Source organism: Pavona decussata, unplaced genomic scaffold, assembly GCF_977016875.1.
Source record: "Pavona decussata unplaced genomic scaffold, jaPavDecu1.1 SCAFFOLD_190, whole genome shotgun sequence".
NCBI lineage: Eukaryota > Metazoa > Cnidaria > Anthozoa > Scleractinia > Agariciidae > Pavona > Pavona decussata.
Genome location: NW_028145599.1, coordinates 630,727 through 641,684, shown reverse-complemented (window position 1 = coordinate 641,684; position 10,958 = coordinate 630,727). Strand labels below are relative to the sequence as shown.

At 37.9% G+C, this 10,958-nt stretch overlaps 1 protein-coding gene across 1 annotated transcript; it reads right to left on the bottom strand.

Annotated features, from left to right (window-relative positions):
* Positions 1 to 2,221: 2,221 nt before the first annotated feature.
* LOC146462211 (rRNA N(6)-adenosine-methyltransferase ZCCHC4-like) lies at positions 2,222 to 9,991 on the bottom strand. The gene is made up of 12 exons (XM_085085858.1): positions 9,750 to 9,991; positions 8,411 to 8,793; positions 8,227 to 8,318; positions 7,426 to 7,504; positions 7,102 to 7,315; positions 6,190 to 6,287; positions 5,341 to 5,468; positions 4,852 to 4,927; positions 4,196 to 4,247; positions 3,357 to 3,414; positions 2,924 to 3,016; positions 2,222 to 2,493 (listed from the first exon to the last, which is right to left on the bottom strand). The coding sequence occupies exons 1-12, from the start codon at positions 9,838 to 9,840 to the stop codon at positions 2,382 to 2,384; spliced, it is 1,476 nt and encodes a 491-aa protein (XP_084941984.1). The 5' UTR covers positions 9,841 to 9,991; the 3' UTR covers positions 2,222 to 2,381.
* Positions 9,992 to 10,958: the final 967 nt, after the last annotated feature.

Below are 10,958 nucleotides of genomic sequence, written 5' to 3'. Positions count from 1 at the left end.
CAGTAACAGTAAGGCGGGACGGATCAAATTGAAGCCTTTCAGTGGAAAGACGACTAAATATAAAACTAAGATAAAACACGTATGTTAGTAAACACAACAACATTATTTCCGGCTTCACGGCCAAGGGGCCATTCGAAATAATGCTCACAATCAAATGATATCCACGTTTTTTACCGCGCGTGTCCCTCAGCTTCTATTTCATTAAAAAAAGAATTTTTCCTACAAGATCTCCGCGGCAACACAACAATTTTAGATCAACACGACAACTGGAATTTATCGTTAAATAAAGAAGTTTATCATATCAAACGCCTAACACCACCATTGAACAATGGCTGGAAAGTCTGCAGCAGAAAACTATGCTTATTCTCCTGATAATTAACGTAATATTTGCGGATTACCTACTCTGCAATATTTAAGTTCGCTTGCTTTGAATTTAAACTTAGTTTGACAATGGCATGGATTTTGGCGAAATATAACCTCTTACTCGTCTGTTTTATTTATTTATTTATTAAATATTTAATTTTATGGATTTTGTCTACGTTGGAGACAATGCAAATACCCGATATCACCTTTATCCTTTACGTACTGATGTTGTCGGCGGGAAACCGGTTCAGTTTGCTCACGTTCTCCATACGAAAAAAAGAACTTTGTCAGGGAGGGGTCGGGCGCAAGTTCGTTTGCGTGCAGTACCCCATGTTGTCCAGAAATCTACTCGCGGGGACCTAAAGTTGGCCAATGTCGCTAATCTCCTCGAGAAAATTCCCCGGGACTTGCCTCGCCAAAGTTTGATTGTCCTCTCGTGTAAGCTGTTCGTGGGACATGTTCCTGCGACCACATGAAACAATAAACTAGTGAGTCATAACAAATCAAACTCCACCTCAAATGTCTCCCGGACAATCTCAGTTATTTTTATTCTTATTAGTCTTATTCTTAATAATTTTTAGGGTTAGGGAGTAACTGTGAACTAGGAAGGTCAATTTCCCTGGTTAGTTATGTCTTTTATGACGTGTGTAAGCTTGCACGTTCAAACTACGTTTGAACCGGGCCAATGGGCCGAACCTACTGTAAATGAGCAAAAGCTATATTGCTATCTTAGGGGACTTGATCCGGGAACGAATCCCTCGGGTATGCCTAACGCTAGTTTGCAACGAAAGGCAAAAAAGGGAACCAAAATACATACCGCACGTGCAGCCGAACAGTTTCTCCGATGCTTCGTTTTAAGCAACCTACCCCAGGAAATGTACACTTATCCTCGGTGTAAAAACCTGCCAAACTCACAAGTGACGTAAAACAAAGTAAACAAAAGGCAGACTCCAGCAGAAAAATGGCGTGCGAGGCAAAAAGGGTGGAAAATATAGAAAAAATGTTACCGGTTTTTACACCGAGTATCGTCCAAAATTTATCAGTCACCTACAATTTAAAAACTTAGACGATAAATTTTTAAAAGTTTTATGGCAACTCTAAAGTTTGTTAACTGTGGTAAGCTTTTATTCCCACCGACTATTGCTGTGTCAAAAAACGCTTTTGCGGTTAAAATTGTTGGCTGATGACCACACTACACAATGTTCTTAATTCTGTTAGCAGTTTCCTATAATTCATGAAATGCTATGACACATGGGTGGCGAGCGCACGTGACCCCGATCAAGGCACGTGATTTGATTACACAGAGTGGTAATTTGTTAGACCTTTGTCGCAGCCGTCTTGTGGAGGAGCGGTGGTGTAGTTGTTATCGCGTCGCATACTGATTCAATCGAGCGTTCGGTCGGAACACCGGAGGGCCAGTGGTTGGAGGATAGTTTGGTGTCTGCATTGTCGTGCTGTTTCCTTAGACAAAAAAAATTAGTCTGCATTGTATCTCTTCACCCAGGGCCCAGCTGTTCAAAGCCCGATTAAGCAAATCGTGGGTTAACGTGAAGTTTGATTCGAGTTTAATTACTAATCAATAAGCAGTTTTCCAAAGATTTTCCCCGTTCAGTTTTGATTTAGACTTTTCTTTACCTCTTGCATCGGCTTTTGAACGACCGTGCCCAGGTGTAACGTACCAGCGATAACTCTGCGATGGACAAGCATCCCATCCAGGGGAGTGGCCATAGTCCTTGTTTCTCCATGCTACAATATGCTCGTAGTGCGACTTTACCTTTACGTACCAGCCTGGCTAGCAGTAATGATGATGCAGCAACTCAAAGTAGCTACATGTAATTAAACAAAAAACTCCAAGGTATTATGGATCTTGTTTTCTTTATTGCAAAACCAAACGAACCGAATTTCAAGACATCCAGAATCGACGGGTTCATTGCAACCAGGCCTTCGTACACTGGTCAGTTTCTATTTTGTTTCTGTGAAAAAAATGTTTGGCCTGATGTTTTTAAACTGAATTCGAGTTAATTCACATTTTTTTTTTTCTTTTTCTTGTTTGCTTTTCTTTGACGTTTCCACGGACTCTTTTCTCCACTGAACACAGTCTTTGCTTCATGTGGTTGCTTCCGTTTCTTCCTGAAATAAAAAAAAAATATAAATGCTCGTCAAACCAAAACCAAACAACTACACACCAAACAGGTAATATTTGTTGAACTTTCACAGTTTGGCTCCACTTTAATGATAAAAAAAATTCCTTAATTTTTTCTTTTCTTTTCTTTTCTTAACACAATAATTTTATGCTATATATATCCGAAAAATATATCGCAATAAATGCCCTCTGATGTGTACTCACAAAAATCCCTTTCTACTGTTTTACATTATAAATCGGTTTCTTTGACCTGACTAATTGGTATGGTCGGATCCCAGCACTACGGTATAGTCGCTTATATCACGCTGTACACCATCGAAGGCTTGAATAAAAGTGAGAGGTTAAAATGGCGACAAAAACCGGTGTGCAGATTGTTCAAACTCTAAGGATGTACCAAGTGTAATGAACCAATAGTACCTGTTTTGAAGGAGCTGAGAGGAGCGAGTTGGACAGTCCCTTCTTTTATGCCCGAACTCTCCACAAATGTGACAAGTGCCTGCATCTGCAGATCTGTTACAAAACGATAAGCAGCATTAAGGTGAAAATGTAACTCAACACGATGGAAAGTTAAATAATTCAGTCAGTGACAGTGATGTACATGGTGGGACGGCTAATCGCCAAGGAAACAAACTGTCGGAGTTCTAGAGACTGATGCACCGTACAACAGTCAAGTCTTGAGTCTCTGCATCATATCAAATTGTCCAGTGACAGTGAAGCTGACAAGAGCCGATCATATAAGGCGATAGGACAATGGCAACTGGGTCATAAATTTGTTTTCCACGGACGCAAACGATGCTAACAAAACCTATTAGGTACTACCTTGCTTGCAGGCTGACTTGAGGAGACATACCTTTTACAACTGTGCCCCTTTGCTTCACAGCGATCACACGTTAAACAATGCTGAAGGCCTGTTGATGGACAGCAAAGCACACTTAGCTGTTTCTTTCATTCAACATATAATTACAATAACTACATTGCTCGTAGCATGGCTAGCAACTTAAACAAACAGAATGAAGACTATAGATCTTGGCACACTAAGAAAAATTACAGCCTGGTCTATTCTATTCGTTTTCGAACATAAGTCCATCTGATGATTTATTGTATGAATCCTGATGTGATTCAAACTTTATTACTTTTTTCAAAGCTTGCGTATTTAAAAAGTTTTAAAGTAAATGGACCCCTCTCAGCCGGCTGATACAACGGATGATAATACCCAAGGCTGAAAGATTGTCGACCGAAAAATGAACAGTTCAGTGGCCGTGAGGAGAAGCTTTGGAGGCAAGTATGAAAGTTTAAAGACAATCTTTACCGACGAGAGCATTATCATGCGATATACTAGCAAGCCAGAATAAAAGGGTTTTTTTATTTTGTAACCCTTCGATAATTTCTGAAAGGCGAGCACTTCACTTCACCTTTGCAAAAGACAAAACAGCTAGTGATGGCCGTAGCGTGATTGGCGACTGTCGAGATTTAAGTCAACTGCATCACACTTTGATTAGATTCAAACAGCTAACACCCAAGGACTTCCTTTCTTTGCTGTTTTCTCGTCGAAAAAAAAATCGGGCGAGGGATATCAAATCAGACGACGAAGGATTATAATCATCAGTATTCTGAGTTCAAAACTTTCCAGCTAATACTCTGATGGAACCTGATCGTCGTAAGAATCTCGAGTTTTACAGGAGTGATTACCTGGCTTGACACAAGTGCCACACATCTCACAGTGAACATACTGCCTTCCATCCTGACAAATGTAAAAGTATATTGTTCACGGTACAGCTATTTGCTAGACTTTCAAAATTAGACTGCTCAAGTTTTAATTTTAAGTTAGAAGACACAGTTTTTAATAAATCAAACAACAGTGAACAAATGAAAACTCTAAAATAACCAAGTAGCACCCTGATGAAAAATACCAGACAATTAGCACTGTATAAAGACAGAAAACATGATTATTGTCAGTTCGTGTACATTGTAATGTAAAGTGTATTCAAACGAAAGCAAAAGACCCAAATGTTTGAACTGGTTTCAATGAAAGCTTAACAGTATCATTTTTAGTAATAAACGAGACACCATCGCAGTTTTGTACGGAACTTAAGCAGCTGTGAAAAGAAGCCTGAAAAAAATAGAGGCTATCATTTTCATGTCATTTTTTACAATAATTGTAAAAAATGACATGAAAATGATAGCCTGGATTTTTTTCAGGCTTTTTTTCTTTTGTTACTGGATGCAGTGAAACAAACTTTGCTTTGCTGTTATTAGCTTTTACGTAATAATGCATAATGAGACCACTGAAATATTGTGACGGGAAAATACGATGTATTTTAGATTTATTTTTTTCCTTGAGTTACCTTTGACATGCAGCCGTTACATTTGTTGCAGTGAGTATTTTCAGGTGATACATATCTGTTACAGAGCTTACAAAACCTGAAATAGAAAGGCAGTCAGGGAGAAATATGTAATTACTGACTGAGTAGGAGAGCTGGAGGAGAAATATTTGACATAGCAAAATAGTGTTTAACAATACTATCTTATGTAACACGTACATGTAGACTCAACCAAACAAAAAGTTTACTTAATAAGTAGCATAAGATACATATGGTTTGTATTAATGTGACTGGTTTTCTTCAATCTTTGGCTAACCAGAGAGTTAAAGATCTTTTCTGAAAATAGATCAAATTCTTGAAAAAAAAAAAATTGAAACCCCTGGTGCAAGGCACCCATTCAAGTTGGAATGACAGTTGGGATGTGGCCTCAGTTCACTGAAAAGGTTACACCAACTGAAGTCCAACATGTTTTGTACTTGTACTGAGGGCAAAAAGATTAAAATAGTTTCATACCTGTAACCTTCCGATGTTGGTAAAACTACATCAGCAGGATTGATGTTGGTGAAAATTCTCACAGGTGATCCTCGTTTAGATCCCTTCATGTGTTTACTTTTAAAATGTGGGTGATTGTCATAGTCAACCTGTGGTAAGTGAATATGCGAGACGAGTTATCACTGCAGACTGCTAAACCAAGACCAATATTAGTCTCCTACACAGAAGTTCTTTGGGGTCAACATTTAAACATTCAAACCACCAACCAGTTAGCTCAGTTGGGAGACCACTAGACTACTGTGTGGGAGGTCGTGGATTCAAATCCTGGCCAGACCAAAACTCACGGTCTTAAAATAACTGAGGAGAAAGTGCTGTCTTTGTAATGATATCTGAATAAAGACGATAAACAATAGGTCCTGTCTCACAACACTTGTTCCAAATAATTGGGGGGACGTTAAAGAACCCACACACTGCTTGAAAAGAGTAGGGGACGTAGTCCCCAGTGTGGTGGTCTATATCTATCTCTGATTTCATCTGTCTTACACATTCATGCGTGAGTTGGATGGGAGGGTGAGATCAAAACATGGACAGATAGCGGCTGCCAGTGGCGCCTTTAAATGCTGACGTCTGATCTCATCACACAGATGAATTGAACACTGCCATGCGATTATAATGATGATGATAATGATGATGATGATGATGATGATGATGATGATGATGATGATTATTATTATTATTATATCATGTGCAGTATATTAATACATTACTGTTAGCATAATGAATACCAGCTCAGTAGAGTAACAACATCCTTTTTGAGATAAGAAGAGGGACAGGTGTCAGAGATAAGTTTCATGTATAATGGAAATATACCTTGTAATCAAGCATGGTTAAAGATGGAAGAACAGCTTTGATGTGAGGCTCCAGGAAGTAAGGAAATAGCCACACTGTTGGTAACTCCTTGTCTTTTTCTTCAAAAAGAAAAACATTGCCTCAAGAAATGTAAATTGTCAAAGTAACACGTGTTATGTAGTGTATTAAACCAGTTACTGTACACAGCAAAATGCATCCAGTGCTATTGGTGACTGATGAAGCTCAAACTCCAAACAGTGCCTAGAACTGTATGCAATTTTACATGTATCCGTCTGGTTAGTACATGAAGTAATACTTTTTATCTAAATTATCATTAATTTATGACCATATTCGCTTTGCTCATATTATTTACTTTGGGGCACCTCGCAGGTTCTATTCGCTATTTGGGTGTCCCAAACTTCACACAATTAACATACAGCAGTATTCAATTATTTTTCCCTCATTCCTTTTTTTTTTTTTAACTATTTTTGATAACAATGAAATGTAAATTATTTTTTATTTTTTCTCTCTACTGTATGTAGTGTATCCTTTATACTAATGTGTGTGACCCAGTTATAAAAAAAATTATAATCATCTCTGTAAAAATTAACATTTGTGTGAGTTGAATAAAATTGACTTGACTTGACTACAAAATGTACGACCTTACCATTTGTGACAGGAAACAATAGTACAGTTGAGCCTCCCATAAATTGACACTCTTGGGGCCAGAAAAAGTGTCCGCTTAAGAGAGGTGTTCACTTATAGGAGGTTAAAAATGTAGTGTTTGTATGTAGCTGAGAACATGACCAAGTGTCCGCTTATGAGAGGAGTCCGCCTACAGGAGGTGTCCATTAGTGGAGGTTCAACTGTATGGCAAATTAAAACCAACCAGGACACAGAAAAATGAGCAATGCTTTAGTGAAATAAACTTACCACCAGTCTGCATCTGCTGGCTCCAGACATCCCAGATTGTTTTTACAGAGGCGGCAAGAACTTCAGCCAGACCACCAAATGGAGGGTCCATCACCATCACCAACCCCTCCCTCCTGATAAATGCCTGAAAAGCCTGTTCACTTATGTGGCTTCCAAAGAAGAAATGGTTGAACATGTTGTACCAACAGAATTTGGATGATGGGAAAAACTGACCCTGTGTTAGAAAAACACATCTATTAATTTATTTTGATGTGGCAATTATAAGTTTTTGAGCGTCTAAAACAAAATGACTAAGGAAACAAATCACAATTTGGGATGACATACATATCTGAAGTCAATATCCAGAAGAAGACTATCTAGGGTGCCACCTGAAGTCTGTCTACACTGAATTTCTTCATGAAGCCTGTCAAAAATAATGCAGATGATATCAAACTTTAATCAAAAGATCAACAAATGGAACAGAATAAGCTGAAGAAGAAAAATCTATTAAATGAAGTTAGTGATATTTTTGTTGCCAAATCCTCTTTGACTAAGATTTGCTATTTAAAATGAAATAATCTGAGTGACTCAATAACAATTATTGATACACACAGAAACTCATAAAGAGCCCTGACTGATTAAACTGGATGAAACTCTATCATGTAAGCTAGCATACAATGTAACAGTACCTTAATTTTTGACAAAATTAATTTGGATTGAGATTTCTTTCTTTCATTGTCCTACTAGTGACAAGCAACTACATGTAATGTCTCCCCACAATTTCACCACTTGATCATCTTGAAATGTCTCGATGTTATTGCCAACTCTCCAAACTGATACCATAGGAAAAATATGGAGAAGAATATGCATGTTCTTATTGGGGCTGACAGCTCTGTGGATAACACATTAGTTACAAATTGTGTACAGACTCTTTAAATACTACAGTAGTGCAGATTTCAGAACTGATAATGTGCGGGGGATAGGCACTTGGTCACATATGAATTAAACATAATAGCACTTGGCTTTAAAAATCTTTGACTCCTTGTTGAAGTTAACTGCAGAATTAAGTAGATGTACCTTGGGTCATCCTAGAGCAAAAAGAACACAAGCATAACTGTAACATACATGTAATAAATTGATATTTACCTTGGAGTTCCCACACAAAGCACATTCTTGAAACCAAGATCTTTAAGAAGGTTAGCAAGAAACTGTGTAGACTTCTTTGCAAAAAAGTATTGCTGTAAAATAAAGATTAAAAATTACAGTACATAAATGATTCACACAGTAGAGAACATTTGCCTGCAATTTAACCTGATCTTCAATTACTTACTGCTTGTGTTTTTTCATTTTCTCTTGGTTTCATGATCCCTGTTGGTCTGGATATATCTCCAACTTGTTGATAATCATGCGCTTGATGTTTTTCCTTTTCCCTGGGTACAAACAGCAGGCTGCAAGAATGGCAGAACAAACATCTTTGCCTTTGCACGTTATTCAAAGCATCAAATATTTCCTTGTACGTATCACAGGCATCTCTATAGGGTTCTCTTGATGCTTCTACAATCTCTCTATGAGCACTGTTTCTGGCCTTTGAGACATTTTCTCCTTCCCACTGGAAAAATAAACAGTCCTTTCGGTCTCTAGCCGCTGAACAAGCAAAGAACCTGCGAGGTGGCCGACCATCTTTGTAAAATCTTTCAAACAGGAGCATTGGTCCTGCAAAGTAAAGTTAATTAAAGAAAACAAAAACTGTATTGACTGCAAGGTTAACCTATTGAACTAGAACATGGATACACTGTACCAGTACACTACCATGTTCAATACACTATGATGTTCTGACTCTGACAAGACAAGAATATTGTTTTGTGTTATTAAAAGTGTCTATGGCCCTCAACACAACAATGTGTTCACTTAATACTATTGATGGAGATTTTGGCATGTAAACTAGTGTGTACATCTGATAACAAGCATCCCTCACAGTACCATGTTCTTAGAAATATTACCACCTGGTTGACTGAACATACATTTTTTAGCATGTAAATGATTGTAAATCTTAATTTTTTACATCCACTTATAGGTGGTTTGCAACCAATCCCTGGACATCCAAGACAATGGCATGGAGGCCATGTTGGATGACAAAACAAAAGGGTCGTCATCCAGCATGGCTGCCACACCATTGTCTTTTGGATCTCTAAGGACTGGTTGCAAACCACCTATTATTATGCTATTACTTATTTTATACTCCACCCTACAAGCTTTTAGCTTTAAAACTCATCAAGTGAAAATAAAGGCTTTCTACTGAGATGTATAAAATATAATTATTATGCCACATGATGTAGCATACTGTATATGTATGTGAACTGCTCATGGAACTTTTCACAGATGACCATTGCAGTGAAAAGAAAGCCTGAAAACATTATTACAGCGTTCATGGGTTCGTATCCTGTTCAAGCCTAAATTATTTTCAGGCTTCCTTTTTTTTTTGGCATCTGCGCTACGACTGCGTTCTTCCATGAACAAGAAAACGAGATTCGTGCCACTTGTCATTAATCTGAAGAGCACTGAATTGAAGTGGTTGCAGCTCATAAATGAGGCGTCCATTCTACTTTCTTTGGGTAGCGAAAAGCTGAACAGGATTTCAATAAGCTGCCATCATAACCCTGTTTACTTACCATGAGGACACTGTGGAGCTACTGCGAGATTCTCCTTTGTCAAGCACACATCTACTCCATGTCTTTCCTTAGCTGCGTGTGGAGACGGCATTTTGAATGCCAAGATGGTAGCCAGTTAACTGAAACGTTAATTTAACGAAATGACAATCGTGACTTATTTTGTGTCGAAGATAGAGTCACGCCAAGAAAGGCCGAAGAAAACCAAAGAAAAAGGAAGGGAAGAAAGCAGTTTTCCGTCAGGCGTCTTATTTGACCAGCGGCATTGGAAATATCACTTGATGTAAAAATACATAGAACGTCGCAATCTGCCATTTTATTCATAATAATAATAATAATAATAATAATAATAATAATAATAATAATAATAATAATAATAATAATAATCATAATCATAATCATAATAATAACAGCATTTATTTAAACACGATTAAAAGTTCAGCAAAGCTGACAGTGGTCGTGTACAATCAATAAAATTAAACTTCCTAAACTAATCACAATAAAACTAATATAAGGATTATACGTATTTACAATATGTGTGGCTGAAAAGTACTCTTGAGTGACCTTTTAAAAGCGTCAATGTCGCAAATTGATCTCATTTGGTTTTCCTGGGCATTCCACCGAATAATTGACTTGTATGAACATGATTTCTTGATCATATCAGTCCTAGGCCTGGGTAACTTGAAGGTCATTTTCCTCCTGAAATCGTAGCTACTTACATACTTTACGAAAAGACAGCTCATAGGACATGGTAAAAGATGATAATAAGCCTGATGCACTAAAATTAATAATCATTTCTCATACATAGTCTCCAAGGTATTCCATTTTGCTGCGGTAAGAACCTCCTTGCTTGGCGTACACCAATCTAAGTTGAATATTATTTTTGCCGCTCTGACATGAATGGATTCCAGGTTTGAGAAAAACGCTTAACCACAAGAGCCCCAAACCAACATACCATACGTAACAGAGGGCAAAATAACTTAACCCCAAAATAGAAATCAGTTCTCGTCTGTTTAGGCAAGAAGTACGGTGATTTAAGTAAGTTCAACTTCTGCGTAAACGACTTCGCTACTTCCGATACATGATGATCCCATATAAGAGCGTTGTCTATCTAGACACCTAAGCATCTTATAGAAACCACCTCCTCGATAACATAATTACCCATCTTAATAGCTTGTTTCGGCCCAGTCAGTTGGCCGCGTCCACTGAGCA

Excerpts from the sequence above, each read along its gene's own strand:
- LOC146462211 (XM_085085858.1), bottom strand. The coding sequence starts at position 9,840 with ATGCCGTCTCCACACGCAGCTAAGGAAAGACATGGAGTAGATGTGTGC. Across the intron at positions 8,794-9,749 it reads AGCTCCACAGTGTCCTCATG|GACCAATGCTCCTGTTTGAA; the intron begins GTAAGTAAACAG and ends TTTACTTTGCAG. Across the intron at positions 4,928-5,340 it reads CCAACATCGGAAGGTTACAG|GTTTTGTAAGCTCTGTAACA; the intron begins GTATGAAACTAT and ends TTTCTATTTCAG.